This window comes from Heteronotia binoei, chromosome 7 (assembly GCF_032191835.1).
Source record: "Heteronotia binoei isolate CCM8104 ecotype False Entrance Well chromosome 7, APGP_CSIRO_Hbin_v1, whole genome shotgun sequence".
NCBI lineage: Eukaryota > Metazoa > Chordata > Lepidosauria > Squamata > Gekkonidae > Heteronotia > Heteronotia binoei.
Genome location: NC_083229.1, coordinates 344,342 through 362,805, shown reverse-complemented (window position 1 = coordinate 362,805; position 18,464 = coordinate 344,342). Strand labels below are relative to the sequence as shown.

General features: G+C 55.3%; 1 protein-coding gene across 1 annotated transcript in view; it reads left to right on the top strand.

Annotated features, from left to right (window-relative positions):
• The window catches only part of SCRIB (scribble planar cell polarity protein), a 109,215-nt gene that overhangs the window by 27,649 nt on the left and 63,102 nt on the right, over nt 1–18,464 (top strand). Inside the window, exons 3-13 of the mRNA XM_060243026.1 lie at nt 438–516; nt 756–845; nt 952–1,008; nt 1,234–1,297; nt 1,505–1,579; nt 3,937–4,081; nt 5,248–5,366; nt 5,546–5,745; nt 9,981–10,147; nt 10,258–10,388; nt 10,583–10,708. Coding sequence (XP_060099009.1) covers nt 438–516; nt 756–845; nt 952–1,008; nt 1,234–1,297; nt 1,505–1,579; nt 3,937–4,081; nt 5,248–5,366; nt 5,546–5,745; nt 9,981–10,147; nt 10,258–10,388; nt 10,583–10,708 — 1,253 coding nt within the window. The remainder of the gene's footprint in view (nt 1–437; nt 517–755; nt 846–951; nt 1,009–1,233; nt 1,298–1,504; nt 1,580–3,936; nt 4,082–5,247; nt 5,367–5,545; nt 5,746–9,980; nt 10,148–10,257; nt 10,389–10,582; nt 10,709–18,464) is intronic.

Genomic DNA, 18,464 nt, shown 5'->3' with positions numbered 1-18,464 from the left:
GCCAGCCCCAGTCTGATGCTCCCCCCCCCACTCCCGCTCAGGGGATCAGCAGGCATCTCTCTGAAGAAGGCTGGGGCTGCTGAAAGCCCCTCCCCCCCCCCCCCCCCGTGTAATGAAAAGACTGCAGGGTTAGCAAGAAGCCTGGTGCAGGGCGGCTCAGGGTTTGGTATTCAGAAAGGGGGGAAAGTAGTTATTACGAAAGGCACATCAGAGATTTACACGGCGAGAGAAAAGGCAGCCTCACCCCAGGAGTGCAACGGCTGAGCAGTGGTTTGAGCCCAGGGCTCCCTCGACCATGGCCACGGCCACGCTTCCTCCTCCTCCTCCGTGGCTTTCCCTGCCCGGTTGCCTGGAGGAAGTCTGTAGCTGCCCCTAAGCGAGGGGCTCTTGTTTGTCCCGGGTGGCAACTGGCTTCTCACTCCTGGCTCTTTCCTCAGACATTCCAGAAATCCCCGAAAGCATCAAATTCTGCAAATCCTTGGAAATTGCGGACTTCAGCGGGAACCCCTTGTCCAGGTACGGCAGGTCGGAGTGCTGCTGCTTTAACCCTGCCCTGCCCAGTGCAGCTCTTGCCCGGGGGCCCCCTGGGTCTCCTGGAGGTCCGCTTGGAGAGTCAGCTCGGCTGTGTGCAAGGGGGGAGGCCGTGGAGGGCATCGTAGCAGGTGGCGCAGGGCCCCGTCCCAGTCTTTGGGGGCGGGGGGGGGGTGAGAGAGCGCTCCTGGCGGCTGCCTTCCCCACAGCTCCTCTGCCTGCAGGCTCCCCGAGGGCTTCACTCAGCTGCGCAGCCTGGGCCACCTGGCCCTCAACGACGTGTCTCTGCAGTGCCTGCCCCGGGACATTGGCAAGTGAGTCTTTGGTGGCCTGGCTGGGGGGGGGCGGGGGGGAGGCTGAGCCCATTGGCCCCCGGGAGGCACAAGCAGCGGCATCTCTGAGGGCTTCCTTCTCTTGCAGCCTGGCCAACCTGGTGACCCTGGAGCTTCGGGAGAACCTGCTCAAGTCCCTCCCTGCGTAAGTATTGCTTGGCTCCTGTCCTCCCCTGAGGCAGGGGGCCTGGGAGGGGAGGGAGCCATGGCAGTGTTTGGGGTGTGTGGCTGGGTGCTGCCTCCTGAGAGGGGACATGTGCCACGGGGGGCGGGGGAGGAGGAGGGGGCCCAGCCTCTGCCTGCTGGAAGATGAGCTCTGCCTCTTTGCAGTGCTGACCATCCTCTCCCCCCCCCCCCCGTTTCTCTGCAGCTCCCTCTCCTTCCTCGTCAAGTTAGAGCAGCTGGACCTGGGGGGCAATGACCTGGAGGTGCTGGTAAGGGGGGGGGGGTGGAGGCATCTGGAATCCCTTTGCCCCGCCTGCTGCATGTGTGGGGATGGGGTGTGGAGTCTGCCTTGACATTCCCTGCCCTGCCTTCCAGCCGCTTCCTTCTGTGGGAGGGGTCATGGGGGTGTTGCAGTCCTTGTGGGAGGCTTCCCAGGGAGGGAGGGAGGGAGGTCATGTGCTGCTTCTCTTCCACAGCCAGACACGCTGGGGGCGCTGCCAAACCTGCGGGAGCTGTGGCTGGACCGGAACCAGCTCTCGTCTCTTCCCCCGGTGAGTGTGGATGCTGCTGGGCACACGAGGGTGATCAGTTGGGGTGGTTGCATCTTGAAGCTTTACATTAGAATCTGGAGAAGCCTTGGTGGAGGATGGATAGAGCCAAGAATGCCTCTTTTGCTGCAGTGGGTGGGTGGTGGTGTGTGGGAGTCAGGTTTGCAGGTGGAGGTAGGTACAAAGGTCATTCGAAAGCATCTGGGAGCTTTGGATGGGTACAGGGCCCCTGGAGGTGTCCGCTCAAGAGTGCTGGAAGTTGGCAGAGCGGTGGTCCTTTATCTTCAGGGCTTCTTAGAGGGTGGGGGAGGTGCCAGAGGACTGGAGGAGGGCAAATCATGCCCCAGTTTTTTAAAAAGGGAGGCAGGACGATGCAGGGAACTAGAGGCTGCTCTGTTTAACTTCTGTCCCAGGGATTTTTAAAGGGCTGAGGATCACTTGGGGTGAAGAAGCAGCCAGTGTGGGTCCTGTCAGACTGTTCTCATTTCCTTCTTTGATCGGGAGACAGGTTTGGCAGGTGCCGTGCAGATTGCATGGTTGGATTTCCAGTGATTTCAGGTGGATAAGATTCCCCGTGATGTTTTGATGGGCAAGTTGGACGGCCGTGGATCAGATTCTAGGATGGTCAGGTGGAGAAGGAGTTGGTTGGATCATTGCCCCCGAAATGGCTCCTTGTCTGATTGGAGGGTGGTATCTAGCGGGGTTCTGGTTTTGGATCTGGGGGTTTTATCCGTGATCTGGATGAGGGTGTGAAGGGGCAGCTCCTCAGCGTTCCAGATGACACCAAATTGGGAAGGGCAGCAAACACTCCAGAAGACAGAAGTAATGACAGTTGGATAACCTGGGGAAATAGGCAGGTTTTGCATCAGCGTAGCAAGAATCTTATGCAGCTGTGCCAGATGGAGGACGCTTTTCCAGGTTCTTGCGTGTGTGAAGGGGATCTTGGGGTTTTGTAGACTGCAGATTGAATACGAGTAGCCAGTGTGATGCGGCAGCAAAGGAGGCAGATTTGATCAACAGCCGCATGGGCTCTGGGGCACCCGATGTGGTAGCAGAACCCTGGCATCCTGGCCTGGCCAGAGGCCATCGGGACTGCTGTGTCCAGTTCTGGAGGCCTTTTTATAGGAAGGACACAGAAACCTCAGAGCTGATACAGAGGAGAGCGATAAGGATGGAGACTGAAGGCTGATGAAGAAAGGCCTTGGAAGGGGGGCAGGGGGGGGGAGTATGATTTCTCTTTTAGCTGTTAGAGGAGGGTGGGGGGCTGTTTCAGTTGGTAGTGGAGCACAGGACTTTTAATGCTGGGTTTAAATGATGGATGTGGAGATACTGGTGGGCTCTTGGGAGAGCCTTTTAACAGTGGTGGCTTTGTTGGCCCAGGGACAAGGTGGGTTCTCCTGCCCAGGAGGTGTTTGCGCATCGGCTGGACAATGACTTTGCTAGAGATGCTTCAGGGGGTAGGAGGCTGGACTTAGATGGTCTTTAGGCCCTTTCCAACTTTTTAATTCTGAAATGCAGCAAAAAAAAATAATGCAAGAGCATTAATTATTCCAAGAACTTTGTTTTCTAGCTTAGCAGGTTTAATTGCTTGCATTGTCGCAACTGATGAAATGCAAGAGGCATTTTGCTCTGTGAGAGCGAAGATTGTCTGCTCCCAAAAGATCCTGCCTGAGAGTGAAGCTTATCTTTGGGGGTTAAGCTTCAGTTACCTCCCCCCCCCAAGCAAATGTGAAGCACAAAGGCTCCCCAGGACAGAGCCTTTTCTGTGGTGGCCCGCTGCCTTTTGGAACACTCTTCCTGCTGCACATTGTGCCTGTTTCCTCCTGTGATCCTGTGGGCTCCTTCCCTTCCCTTCCCTTCCCTTCCCTTCCCTTCCCTTCCCTTCCCTTCCCTTCCCTTCCCTTCCCTTCCCTTCCCTTCCCTTCCCTTCCCTCTGTGTTTGGGCAACTTCTGGCCTCTCATCCTTTAGGTGACCTGGAGCATCTGGCTCCCCATCGCTGGGAGGGAGTTGTGCAGAGCCAGATAGGCTCTGCTTGGCTGCGGCTGGCTGGCTGTTCCCCAGGATCAATTTTAAAAGCTCCTCTGGGACCGTTTTGCCATTGTCAGCGGTCTGGCTTCGTTTTTGGCTCAGCCTCATTTCTTGCGGGCTTTAATAGCATTTTAAGGGCTGGATGCAGTTCAGTCGCAGTCTTTGGCGTGTTCCAGGCTTAGGTGGGGGGGGTGCAGGTTTTTGAAAGAGATGAAGGGACTCCGTTTGGCACAGGAAGCCTCTGTCTCTGGGGGGGGATGCAGCCCCCAGACACAACAGGCACATGGGAGGCATTTTGGCCTGATCCCTCCCTCCTCCTCCCCCCTTGCAGGAGCTGGGCAATCTGCGCCGCCTGGTTTGCTTGGACGTCTCCGAGAACAAGCTGGAGCAGCTGCCCGGCGAGATCAGTGGGCTGGTGGCTCTGACGGATCTGCTTCTCTCCCAGAACTTGCTGGAGAACATTCCTGATGGGATTGGTGAGTGTGGCTGGCTGGCAGCAGGGCAGTGGGCACCAGTAGGAACGGACGGGCTCCGGAAGGAGGCTCTCTGGGGAAGGCAGCTGGTTGCTTGGCCTCTTCCAGCTCAGAGGGGCAAAGAAGCCTAGAAGTCCCCCAGACCCAGTCCGGTCCTCCCGAGAGGAGGTCGCCTCCATATCGGAGCAGAATGGAGAGCCTCTCCCCTCCTCCATTCAAGGAAGGGCGTCCAGTGTGACTCGGTCACAGTTCTCTCTGAGCTGCTCTCTCAGCAGCCGCTCTCTCAGCCCCACCTCCCTCCCTCCCAAGGTGTCTGTTGTGGGGAGGGGAAGCTGCTCTGAGACTCCTGGTAGTGAAGGGCTGGGTATAAATCCAATCTCTTCTCCTTATTCCTTCAGTGGATCAAGATGTGAGAAAGATCAGGTTACTCTGCAGGCTCTCCTCAGGGAGAGGAAGGCAAACTTTCTGAGGAGGAGCTGAGGGAAACTGTTCCTCAAACTCCCAGAAGTATTTCGAGTTGTTGCCCTAAAATCTGTTTCCCAGACGATGGGTTCTCTAATGGGACCGGTGATAAAATGGCCCTTCGTGGAAGACTCTGTGTCAGAATGGTCTCATTTTGTGAAGGCAGAGGTTTGCTCTTTGTGGCTGCTCAGGGGATAAGTTGCCGGTATTCGAAGCCTGCCCTATTCAGAGCGCCCAAGATGGGTTGGTGAAGCCGCTGGTAGACTGACGGGGCAGTCCTCGTGAGGAGGCCAATCAGAGACAGGATTCTGGCGGGGGGGGGGGCTGTGCAATCTCACTGTGATTTTCTCAAGGTGGGAGTGGAGGTTCCTTCTTGAGGTCTAGAAGCTTGAGGCCCAGGCCAGCAAAACAACCCCTCATTCTCCATGATAAAAATACATTCCCTCCGTGTTGGAGAAGGCTCTTCAGGCCCGAGGGGAACCCCCCAGCCAGAGTCCAGTCTAGTCCACCTTGTTCTTCCTGAGCAGCAGAGAGGTTCAGACCGGAGGGGTGACCTCGCCGCTGCCTTCGTGCTGCTCCTCTGTGGTGCTTCCCGCCTCCGTTGCGAGGTCTCTGGGTGGAGAATGCGAATGCACAGGAGGGAACCCCTTTCCCCTTCCCCTCCTTCCCTCGCTCACCTCAGGCCTGTCTCCCTCCTTCGTGTCCAGGGCAGCTGAAGCAGCTCTCCATCCTGAAGATTGACCAGAACCGGCTGGTGGAGCTGACGGAGGCCATTGGGGAGTGTGAGAATTTGTCAGAGCTCATCCTGACGGAAAACATGCTGCTGGTGGGTGTGCTGGCCCCAGTGCTCTGGGGGTGGGAGATGGCCTGGGGCAGCATACTAGCCTGCCTCTCTTGCTTCCTACTCACTGGGGCCCTTGGCCCGCCAGCCCCTCTCTAGGCCGCTTGTTTCCCCAGGGCGGGGCTGGGGCAGCCCCTCTGACCACTCGTCTTCTCCTGGCTCAGGCCCTGCCCAAGGCTCTGGGGAAGCTGGCCAAGCTGACCAACCTCAACGTGGACCGGAACAGGCTGCTGGCCCTGCCCCCTGAGATCGGAGGGTGCAGCAGCCTGAACGTCCTCTCTCTCCGCGACAACCGCCTGGAGCTCCTGCCCCCAGAGCTGGCAAGCACCACCGAGCTGCACGTGCTGGATGTGGCAGGCAACAGGTGAGAGGCCGGGGAGGGAGGTCACTTTTCTGTCTGCTCACTATAGCTGGAGTCCCCTCGTCTCACAGAGACCCTGGGTGGGTCACGCAGTGGAACGCAATTCAAGCAGGAGGGCACTGGCACAGGATTGGGTTGGTTTGTTTCTTATTTTCCATTTCTGACCCGCCCTTCCCCAAATGGGCTCTGAGCAGGTAACGACAATCAAAACCGGATCCATATAGTAGAACAATATAACATTCCAAAACCAAGCTCCGGTGGTGCAGGTGGTGGCCTCAGTTGCCTCCACTCACCCCCCAGCTGGTATCAAGCAGATGACTCCATAGAATTATTTCATCAGGGTCCTGCAGCAGGGAGGCCACAGATTAGCAAAATGCCCCCTGCCTCAGTCAGAGGCCTGGTGGGACAGCTCTGTCTTACAGGCCCTGCGGAGCTGCAGCAGTCCCCTCGGGGCCCTAATCTCCAATGGAGCTTGTTCCACCAGGTAGAGGCCAGAACAGAGAAGGCCTTGCCTGGGTGGAGGCTAAGTGGACTCCCTTTGTGCCTGGGGTTACCAGCAGATGCTGATCCATGGAGTGTCAAGCTCTCCGGGGGCATATAGGAAGAGGTGGTCTTGCAGATACGCTGGTCCCAGGCCGCTCGGAGCTTTGAAGGTCAGAACCTTGAACCAGATCCAGTACTCAATTGGTAACCAGTGCAGCTGGCAGAGCACCAGTTGCATGTGCGCCTGTATAGGCACTGCTGCCACATTCTGCACCAGTTGGAGTTTCCAGGTCAGATTCAAGGGCAAGCCCGCGTAGAGCGAATTGCAGTAATCTGGTCTGGAAGTGCCGGTTGCATGGGTCACTATGGCCAGGTCCTGGATGGAAAGGTCGGGAGCCAGCTGTCTCACCTGCTGTAGAAAGGAAAAGGCAGACCTGGGCCTCCATGGACAGTGAGGCATCCAGGATCACCCCAAGGCTCCAGACCCTTGGTGCCAGCAACAGTACTGCCCTGCCGGTGGTTGGGAAGGAGAAGAAGATACGGGATTTATATCCCACCCTATATGCTGAATGTCAGCATCTCGGAGCGGTCACAAGCTCCTTTATCTCCCCCCCCCCGGCCGCAACAGACACTCTGTGAGGTGGGTGGGGCTGAGAGCTCTTACAGCAGCTGCCCTTTCAAGGACAACTCCTGTGAAAGCTATGGCTGACCCAAGGCCATTCCACAGGTGCAAGTGGAGGAGTGGGGAATCAAACCCGATTCTCCCAGATAAGAGTCCACACACTTAACCACTACACCAAACTGGCTTTATTCCCATACGTATTCCGCCCCGGGCTAGACACACATCCTCCGTCTGAGATGGATTTACAGTGCAATCCTAAAGAGAGTTACACCAGTCTAAGCCTATTCATTTCAATGGACTTAGACTGGAGTAAGTCTCTTTAGAATTGTACTGCTAGTTTCAGCTGGCTCTGTTGCAACCACCCCATTTACAGAAACCTGCAGCAAAGCACAGAGAGTAGATGGGTTGCAGCGCAGTGACATAAGCCCCAACTATAGCCACCTTCAAGAGGGGTTTAGATAAAAATATGGAGCACAGGTCCATCAGTGGCTATTAGCCACAGTGTGTGTGTATATATATAAAATTTTTTGCCACTGTGTGACACAGAGTGTTGGACTGGATGGGCCGTTGGCCTGATCCAACATGGCTTCTCTTATGTGACACAGAGTGTTGGACTGGATGGGCCATTGGCCTGATCCAACATGGCTTCTCTTATGTTCTTATGTGACACAGAGTGTTGGACTGGATGGGCCATTGGCCTGATCCAACATGGCTTCTCTTATGTGACACAGAGTGTTGGACTGGATGGGCCATTGGCCTAATCCAACAGGGCTTCTCTTATGTTCTTCTGTGACACAGAGTGTTGGACTGGATGGGCCGTTGGCCTGATCCAACATGGCTTCTCTTATGTTCTTAAGTTGAAAGCCAGACAGTGAGAGCAGACAGCAAACAGGTGATACATCCTGGTTGGGTGGAGGCCACGGGTGAAGCAGAGTTGGCTGAAACCGAATCCAAGTAAGACGGAGGTTCTATGGCTAGAGTGGGGGGGTGGAGAGCCACGGCTGGGTTGCTCGCAACCAGCTCTTGATGGTGTGCCTTTATCACCAGCTCTGATCGTCCAGAGCCTGGGCCTGATCCTGGACACCACCTTGTCTATGGAGGCTCAGCTTGTGAAGATTGCCAAGTTGGCGTTTTTCTATCTGCACCAGGTTAGGCAACTGACCCCCTACCTGCCTTGCCTCAGCCTAGCCATGGTAATCCATGCAATGGGCACCTCCAGGATAGACGATTGCAGTTCACTGCCACAGGCCTCCCCTTGAGCCTGCCCCAGAAGCCCCAACTAGAATCATAGAATCATATAGCTGGAAGGGACCTCCAGGGCCACCTAGTCCACAGTGCAGGGAAATGGCAGGAGGAGTCCTCCTGCTCATGATCTGCCTAAGCCCAGTGAATCGGCGGCCATCCAGGACACCATCCCCAAAGCTACAGGATGAGCAGAGAGGTGGAACCCTGAGCCAGCATGGATGCTAATGCTGCTGCTGCTGCTGTGGCTCCCAACTGACCAGGGAGGCTGCCCTGGAAACAAAGTGGTTCTGCTGGACTGTGCTGAAACGACCATCACCCTGGCTCTGACCCCACTCCCGCTCCAGCGGCCTCCTGTTCCCCCCGTTGCACCAGGGGTTGCAGGCCAGAGAGTCCTGATGCTGTTCGTGGCATTGTGCTGGACTGAGAAGACGGCTTTTTCAGACTCTGTAGACTGCAGACTGAGCACAACAGTTCAGCAGCTGGCTGGCCGGCTCTTCCCCCCCACCTCCCTAGCTCTGCCCGGACACCAGCCAGCCACCTCCCCCCTTCACACCCTCCTCCTCCTGCAACTTACCAATATTTAAAGAAACCCTTTCAATAATTACAATGAGCATTTTAGCTTACAGTTAATTCTTCTGTAGCACTACTGCAAGCCAGAGACCTGCTTGTTCCCACAGTTTGCTAGATTTATTTCAGGGCAAAGGTTTCAGTGATTCAGTTATCTTTCCAAGTGAGATTTTTGCTGAGATGATAAAAATAAAGCTGTGTTTGACCATTGGCAGTTGGGGTCCGCAACGCCTGAGTAGTATAAAACACATAAAAAACAAATTAAAAAGTCAGAACTAAAATACATACATTTAAGAAGAGAGAAACATCAACTAAAAGCAGCAGGCAGGGAGGCCTTATTGAGGGGAGGCGTCACCCCCCAGGAGAAGGCCGCCCATGAGGGGACAGATGAACACCTCGGAGAGGGAATTCTAGATTCTTGGTGCCATGACCAAAAAGGCCCCTTCTACGACTTCAGAAGATGGGGGTTCCTCCAGACGATGAGGATGGCCGTAGTGAGCAGGTAGCTTCTTCAAGGGGGGAGTCCATGCTGTGTAGGGCTTTCTTGAGTCTGCAGACACCTTTGGGATTCAGGCCCAGGGTGGGGGCCACAACGTCTAAATGGTTGCAGCAGGAGGTGGCCCCCTCCCCCGGAGAAAGTGCAAGGGCAGGGAAGTGGAGTGGTGGTTGTAAAGTTCACTGTGAGAGAGGGAATAAAAGCAGCAATTGCTGCCAACATCATCCTCATTTTTCATCTGTGCAGCCAGTTAGATCTCCAGTGGCCAATCAGAAGTCATCCTAGCTGAGATCTGGTCTGGGAGGTGGTGTTGGGTGCAGTGGCCCCCGTGGGAACCATGTTGGAGGAGTCCCTGGGGGATCATCAGCACCAGCACCTTGAATTGGGCCTGGAAACAAATTCAGAGCCAACACGGATTGCCAGGCCCTGCCCCCTTTCCAAAGGCAGCCAGCCCGCCCCACGTAGCATGTGCTGCAGTCATCTGAGACCCTCCCCCCCGCCACACTGCTCAGAGCTTGCCTGCCCAGGAGGGGCTGCAGCTGGCTCATCCAACACTCTGGTTGCCTACCATGCCCCCAGCTAGGCCAACTTGCAAGAAGGCTATGAAGAGACTCTTGTGTCTTTCCACTGGTGTTTGGAGCACTGATGAACACTGCAGTTGCAGAACGGGGGCAGAGGAGGCGTGGCTTGTCCCTCTGCCCTGAGCAGCGGCAGCATCCTGCCTCTGCTTCAGAGAAAGGAGAGCAGTGCACCTTCCTCCCGGGGCAGCCCCACTGGCCTGCCGTTACCAGCCCTGAGCTGCCCCTCCCCTCCCCTCCGGTGCAGGTTGCAGCACCTGCCGTTTGCCCTGACCAGCCTCAGCTTGAAGGCCCTCTGGCTGACGGAGAACCAGTCGCAGCCCATGCTGAAGTTCCAGACGGAGGACGATGAGAAGACCGGGGAGAAAGTGCTCACCTGCTACCTCCTGCCCCAGCAGCCCTCCCCCAGCCTCGGTACGTGGGCCTCTCTGAGGCAGGCGGCTGCCGCCTTCCTGGCCCCTGGTCTGAAGGGGTGGGGCTTCCTTCCGGTTGCCTCCTCCCACACCCCTCTCCTCCCTTGGCAGAGAACCTTCTGCAGAACAGCGCAGATGAGAGCTGGACAGACACCAACCTCAACCGGGTCAGCGTGATCCAGTTTGCAGATGAGCCCCGAGTGGGAGAAGAGGAGGAGGAGGAGCTGGGCGTGGAGAAGAGGGTAACTGGAAGGGCGGTTGGGTTGTGGGAGAAGGAGGGAGGGAGGGGGGGCCCTGCCTGCAGGCCCTCTACGGGGGGGCGGGGCTAGTGGATTCTCCCTGGCTGCTTCCGGCATGGAGCAACCCCCTTTCCTTGGGAGGAGGAGGAAGATGAGTCTTCTCCATTTTCTTGTTTGCCAACTTCTTCTTTCCCAAGGGCCTGCAACGCCGTGCAACCCCTCACCCGAGTGAGCTGAAGTCCATGAAGCAGGCGATGGAAGGGCGGCGCAGTGAGGCTCACGCTGCCAAAGCAGGTCTCGATCGGGGCTCTTCTAACCCAGGGGTGAGCAGCTGGGGCCCCTTGGAGGATCCCCCTTAGCCTGGGGAGGGTGGGGTTGTGCTGCAAGCCCAGGGTGGGCGGTGGTCCCAGGCCCTGTGCAGGAGGAGGCTGGCTTGGCCTCTCCTCTGGGGGGTGGGGCTCAGAGTCAGCCAGCTAGTTGCCAGCCTTCCCCTGGGATGGGAGGAAGAGGAGGAGAGGGCATTGGGAGGGTCCAGATGTGTCCAGAGGCGTTTCAGCCTGTCTTCCGGCTTGGCTCTGGCACAAAGGTCACTTTTGCTGTGCTGATGGGGGAGCTCTTGTTCGATGCTGAAGCTGTGCTTGCTGTGCTTTCCGTGGCTGGGGTCTTCTGTTCTGGAATTGAGCCTGCGTTGCTGCTCTGTCTCTCTCCGGGTGGGTCTGCTTCAGGGAATTGGGGGGGGGGGTGTTCATGCTGTGTGTGTGTGTGAGCGGCTGCCGTTTTTGTGGGTCCGCTGGTGAAAGAGCCAGCCAGAAATGTGTTTCCAGTCAATCTTCCTGGGGAGGCAGCTGGTGGCGTGTGACCCTGCCAGTCCCCCCCCCCCCACGACTGATTGCCCTAAGTGGTGCTGGGGGCAGGACTCCCTTGGGCCTGTCCTTTGCATCCCTCCCAGAAGGGCTTCCTCCTCCTCCTCCTCTTCAGGGCCTCGGGGGGGGGGGGCTCCTTCTGCACTGGGGGCCACAGGGGTGTTTGGAGAGGCAGAGCCAGTTCTCCTTTGGCCACTGCTGTGGTGGAGGAGCTCGGCCACTTCTATTCAGAAAACCTCAGCCCTTGTTTGCCAAAGGTCACACACACACCCCGTTTTCCTCTTTTTGTGTGGCGCAGAAGAGGACCTTTATGTGCTGTGTCTCCTGGGGGGGTGTTCCTCACTCCACGTGCCTCTTCTGGGTGGGGGGCCGCTGCAGGCTGACTGTGGCCAGGGCTGCCTTCGGGGAAGCTTTCCAAAGCCCCAGAGGAGTGGTCTGCCCTGCCTCCCTCTTCTGCTTGCCAGGCCTCCTCTCTCTCTCTCTCCTTGGCCTTGGCTTTGCCCTTGCTGTGGGGGCCAGTGTCAGCTGAGGGGGGAGCCCAAAGCCTCCTTCTGAATTGAAGGCCGGAAAGGAGCAGCAGGCCTGTGGCAGGACGGACACCCCCCGCCTCGTTTTTAGCACAGAAAAGCAGAGATGTGCTTCATTGGCTGCGAGTTCCCCTCTCTGCTGCAGAACCCGCCCTCCCCGCCTTAGGCCCTCTGGAATCTGCTGCTTTGATCAGCCAAGGTGGAGGAAGGAAGGAGGAAATGTTGGGAAGGACAAGGAGCTCCTCCCAGCTCTGCTTCATTAGACTTGGACGAGCATCTGCCAAAGGGGGTTGCAGAAGCCAAGCAACCCCAATTCCAGAATTAACAATAGTGGCTCTAACGTGTGGAAGCCCAGGCCGCCTTTCCCTCAGCCAAGGGAGGTGGTGTGTGCTGAGGCCTCTTGGCCTTGTGCAGTCGACTGGGGTGGGGTGGGGGGGCACCGGACTGTAGAAACTCCAGGCAGCTCTATTGATGGCCCACATCCACTACTGGAGCTTAGGAACAGGAGCTGGTGTCAGGTTTTGCCCAGATGCTCTCACGAGACCTCTTGAGCATACGCAGAAGAAGCCTCCATTGAAACATCAGGTAGCAAACACAATTAGAATGCATTCGCAAGGTCTGGCAGGACTAAAGAAAATCAAAAGTTACCAATCAAATATAGTCCACCAGTCAACGGCTCAGCACCTTTTCCCACCTAACCCTCTTTGTCTTTGCATTAGATTCCCCGGCCTCAGTGGCCCTCTGCGTCAAGGCCACCTTCCAACTGCCCATTGGTATCCATCTCCATGGAGACAAGATGAGGCGAGGCCCTCTCCCTCCTGAATGAATATACAATACAAGCCGTTAAGTTGCCTGCAAAACTAAGAGGCTATAAATATAAATCTAATGAATTAGTGATTAATATTTATGGAAATAGTTGCATAGATATGGTTAATGCACTTACTATAAAATAATTGACTTATAATAGCCCATGACGATCGCCATAAGAAGTCCAACATAGCACATGAGACCACTGCTGCTGCTGCTGCGAAGGATTCCATTGTCCCTGGCAGCCAGAGAGGGGGGAGGGGAGGGGAGAGGAGAGCGGCGCTGGCTGCTCTGTTGTTGTGGAGCTTTGTCCTCCAAGGAAGAAGCGGCCAGGCTGTCTCTCACACATGACTGTGCATCAGTGGCTGTTGCTGTGGTGCATTCTGAGGGAGCCACCTCCACTAGCCAGCTCTTCCACAGTTGCTCACGGGAAACGAGAGGAGAGAGCTGTGGGACCTTGTCTCTCGCAGAGCAGACAGGGCATGGGCGGAGAGGGTGTGGGTCAAGCACTTTCTCAAGATGTTTTGCAAAACAGTTTGCATGTGCCCTGCCCACAGAGCAAGGGGCAGGCACGACCCATCTAGGGGTACTTTCTAGTCCACTGATGAGAAGATGCTCTCATCGCCAGACCAGTGTCTTGTTCCAACAAGATGCCCCTCTTCCAGCCTCCACCTGGGTCAGCTGGCTAGTCTGACCCCATTAGTGTGATCCACAATGATCAGGAAGAGGAAGAGACTGGATTTATACCCCGTCCCTCACTGGGAGTCTCAGAGTGGCTTCCAGTCTCCTTCCCTTCCTTTCCCCACAACCAACACCCTGTGAAGTGGGTGGTGCTGAGAGAGCTCTTTCGAGAACAGCTGAGAGAATGGTGACTGACCCAAGGTCACCCAGCAGCTGCATGTGGAGGAAGAGTGGGGAATCAAACCTGATTCTCCCAATTAGAGTCCACTGTTCTTAACCACTACACCAAAACGGCTTTCTGGGAGAACAACAGGTCACTTAGCTGTTCCTCTTATTCCAGAGAGCCAGTTTGGTGTAGTGGTTAAGAACAGGTTGGTTAGCTGTGGCGGGTGTTCTTTGAGCGGTCGTGTGTGTGGTCACATGAGCAGTGTTGTGTTCTTCCTGCTGCATCTTGCAAGTGAGAGCGGAGTGGGAAGCAGCACGCCTTTGCCTTCCTTGCCCGTTGCTTCTGGGTGCTCTAGAGGGCATGGCGAGTGCGGAAGAGCTTCATTCTAGAGGTTTCTGCAGATCAGCTCAGACCCCACCTCCCATCAATGCAGTTGTAGAGATGGACATTGGTCACAAGTACACAGGCTGCTCAGGGGTGTTTGGAGTTGGCAGTGGGTTGCATAAGAGCCAGTGAACCTGCCTGAAGTTCAGTCCAGGCGCTGGCCTGGGGAGGACGGAGGTCTTGTGCTCCCCCTCAGAGCCAGCATGGGGTCGTGGCTAAGCCCAGCAGCCTCTAATCTGATCTGCGGTAGATTTCCCAACTCCTCCCCCCCTCATGAAGCCCGCTGGGTGACCTTGGGCCAGTCCCCGTTCTCTCTGGACTCTCCAGGTCTCACCTGCCTCACAAGGGGCCTGCTGTGGGGAGAGGAAGGTGCCATGATCTGTGATGTGCTGTGAGAGACCGGGGCCTAGTGGGCCTGGGGAGCCTGTGAGGCCTGTGTCGCAGTAGGGAGAGAGAGCCTACAATCCCCAGAATGCTTGGCGCTGGTCTCAGCCAATCGGTGTCCAAGTAGGCGCTGAGGGGAATGGTTTAAGCGCTCTCTCAGGAGACAAAGTCTGGTCAGGCAGGCAGGAGGGCTGTGGGGGGGGGAGCAGGCCGAGGCCTGCCTGGGACCAGCAGACAAGGGACAGTTCAGTCTTGTCGCCTGAGGCACTTTGTGGTGGTTTTCCTGTTTGAAGGAAGCCCTTCGTTCCTCCGCCTGGTCTCCCCGCCTGCTTCCCTGGCCAAAGGCCTGGGAGGAGGGCACTGTGGGCCTTGCAGAGCGGGGGCAGCCTCAGGACGGAAGGGAAAGGCAGTGCTGAGCCCCTCGGAGAGGGTGCGGAAAAGAGGGGTAGAAGAGCCTTCTCCTCTCCTCTTCCGCTGCTGCTGCCGCTTCTCCTCCCCAAGAACCAGGCCTTGGAGGGATACCCCACACATTCGCATCTGCCGCCAGTCTCCCACCCGTGTAGCCAGGTGCTTTGGTTGTGCCCCCCACGCCCTTGGCCTGGCTCACGCTTTGGGCCTGATGGCCTTTCAGAGGTGTTAGCCTCTGTGGTGGCCACGAGGAGGGCTACAGTAGATAAATCCCTAAATTCCCCAAAGGCAGGACTGGAGGGCAGGTCATCACGGATCAAATGGCAGAGGAGGAGGAGTCAGCACTCAGGGACCCAGAGAGCCGGTGGGTGGGATTGGACTCATTCAGAAATTTCAGTGGAATGGGGGGTGAGCGGCAAAGTGGGCAGTTTTTCAGAGGACACCGAATTATTCAGTACAGTGAGAAATCAAAGCAGTTTGTGAAGAGCTTCAAATCTAGCTGAGTGAGCCACAGTGTGGCAAATCAGATTCAGGGTAAACAAGTATAAAATGTTGTGCAGTGGGACAATAATCCTGACTTAATCTGTGCACTTTTGGGTCTGAACTGGCATGAAATGACCAACCAGGAAAAAGCTGCCAAGTTTGTGTTTGGCAGCTCAGTGAAAACATTGGCATCCTCCGCAAGAGGATGAGCTAAATGAATTTAGTGCCTCCGTGGCCAAATACAAACTCCCATGGTCAGAGTCCTCTTGAATGCCACCAGAATTCATGCCATGGTTGTTACCTTGAGATTGGATTACTGCTCCTTGCTCTACTTGGGGCTGCCCTTGAGGCTGAACTGGAAATCACAGCTTGCCCAGAATATTTATTTATTTATTTTAGATTTATATGCCGTCCACTCTGCAAACGGACTCTGGGCGGCTAACAGGCATGGTAAAAACAATTCAAATTACAACTATAAAAGAATAAAAACATATATAAAGAATGTAAAAACTGCATTATTAGGTGCTATAAGAAGATTTCATAAGAAAGGTGGTTTCTTCATGTCTCAGTTCTCTGTTCCCTTTATTACTCTATTAGCAGTATTACAGATGATATTGTTCAGTGACGTAACAGTGGCAGCCTCCTCCCACATTAGTTGTTGTGTGCCTGTCGAAAAAGTTTAGTTTTGCAGGCCCTGTGGAATTGGGAGAGGTCCTGCAGGGCTATCATGGCCTCTGGAGAGCATTCCGTAACTTCAGTGCTGCCACTGAGAAGGCCCTAGCTCATGTGCATCAGTGGGGGTGCTGAATAGGTGCCCACGTGCGCTCCGCCGGTTGCACTGGCTTCAGGTTGAGTCCTGGATCCATTTCAAGGGTTTGGCACTGACCTTTAAAGCCCTTAATGGTCTGAGGCCAGAGTACTTGCAGGACCGCTTCTTCTCGCTTGTCCCCAGAAGAGCTTGAAGCTCAGAATCTACTGTGGGCCCCAGCCCCAGAGGCATCTGGCTGTCCTTTTTGGCTCTCTGCCTAGTGAGAGCCACACCCTGAGGGGCTGAGTTCAGTTGTGCAGGGTGGGCCACCAGGCCCGTGGTTGAGGGCAGCCTTATTATGGCCGTCACCATTTGTGGTTCACAACTTGCCCTTGGGAGGGAGCATAATTTATGTAGACTACTGATAAGTAGCTAATTTGCGTTGCACTGTGCTGATTTCACTGTTTTAGCTGCTATTTAGATTGTATTTTAACCCTTGTGGTCTAATTGATGTTGTGCACTGCATTGAGCCCTCCAGGGGAAAGGGGGTTTGTAAATCTAATTGTTATTATTAATAATAATGTATGGCTTTGTACCTGTGCTCCTGCTTGTGGCTTGCAGATAAATACCCTTTGCTCAAGAATTCGCCCCAGTAATTGAATCCTTGGGACTACATTCTGTGTCTGAGCTGGAAGAGGCTTGGGGGATCAGCCGCCAGGGCTCAAGTGCAGAGCTTCATCATTCGGCACCTTGCTCAGATGAGGGAAACAGTCAGAGGGCTGGACTGGATCCTCTTCCTCTGGAAGATCCAGAGAGGGTTGGACTCTCCTAAGGGGAGATTGCAGCTTCCCAGGACGCGGAGAAGAAGCTCATGCATCCTGCTCTTGGACAAACCACGAAGAACTAAACCGTTACCTAGGAATGCCACCTTGTCCATGAGGTCAGGGTCAGTGGGGAGAATTCCCAACCCAGAGCAGTGAGGGAATGCTGGCCTTTAAGCTGCTGCTACTTGAAGTAAAGCTAGGCTGTTGCAATGTTGTTTAGGGTAAGTGCCAAAGAGAGGCAAAGGGGACTACACATTTTTACCATTTCTTTGTTCCCTGCTCAGCCTGAAATTTCTGAATAGATCGTGTACACACCTTTTATTCATTTGTGAATGAATAAACATTCTGACATTTAGAATTCTCTAAGCCTGATCTCTGGAGACACGGCACACCTATTTTTTGTGGGGGGGGGAGCCCTTTTGCGCGAGAGCTGGGATGCCTGACCCCCAGGCGGGAGGGGCTGGAGGCAGGCCTCCCTTAAGTGGGAAGAACTCTGAGAGTTGCTGGAGGCCAGTGGGTGAGGAAGGGAGAGAGGTGGCATCTCTGAGTGGAGACTGGAAATGGCTGCGTGGTTTTCTGGAGGAATGAGGGTTGAGAATGCGTCGCTTCACAGAGACCCCTCTGAATGCCGCAGTTCGGGTGGGGGGAGGCTTGCGCATGTGCTCCTGCTTCTGCATCATCTAGGAGGGGGAAATGTAAAGTTCTGCATTTAGGTAGGAAAAATCCAATGCATCATTATAGGATTGGGGAGATTGTCTGGGCAGTAGTCTGTGTGAAAAGGATCTAAGGGCCTTAGTGGACTATACACCAAACACAAGTCCGCTGTGTGATGCAGTGGCTAAAAAGGCAGATTCAGTTTTGGACTGTATCAACAGAAGTATAGTGTCCGGATCACATGAAGTGATGGTATCACTTTGCTCTGGTTAGACCTCAGCTAGAGTATTGTGTTCAGTTTTGGGTACCACAATTTAAGAAGAATATAGAGAAGCTGGGACATGTCCAGAGGAGGGCAAGGAAGATGGTAATGGGGCTGGGGACCAAGTTCTGTAAGGAAAGGCTGGAGGAGCAGGGTACGTTTAGCCTGGAGAGGAGATGACTGAGAGGTGATATGATCCCCATCTTCAAGTACTTGAAGAGCTATCATACAGAGCAGTGGCGCCCAAACTTTTTGGCACCAGGGACCGGTTTCATGGAAGACAATTTTACCACGGTCATTGTGGGGAGGCAGCGCTGGGGGTTTTGCCAGGCTGGGACCCAGGCGGACGAAAGAGGCTGCAGGGGGAGGCAGCTTTGGAGTGAGGCTGCTCTGTCTCTTTTCTCTGCCTGGGTTCCAGGCCAGTGGGAGGGGCAGCAGGGCTGCTCTACCTTACTCCAAGGGAGGCCACGCTGTCTCTTTCATCCACCGGGCCAAATGAGTTTCCGGCTCAACATTAGGAAGAACTTCCTGACCGTTAGAGGGATTCCTCAGTGGAACAGGCTTCCTCTTCGGGAGGTGGTGGGCTCTCCTTCCTTGGAGGCTTTTCAACAGAGGTCATAAGAACATAAGAGAAGCCATGTTGGATCAGGCCAGTGGCCCATCCAGTCCAACACTCTGCGTCACACAGTGGCAAAAAAATTTATATATACACACACACTGTGGCTAATAGCCACTGATGGACCTCTGCTCCATATTTTTATCTAAACCCCTCTTGAAGCTGGCTATGCTTGTGGCCGCTACCACCTCCTGAGGCAGTGAATTCCAGGTCAGATGGCCACCTGACAGCAGTGAAGATTCTGTGAGCTTAGGCAGTTCATGAGAAGGAGG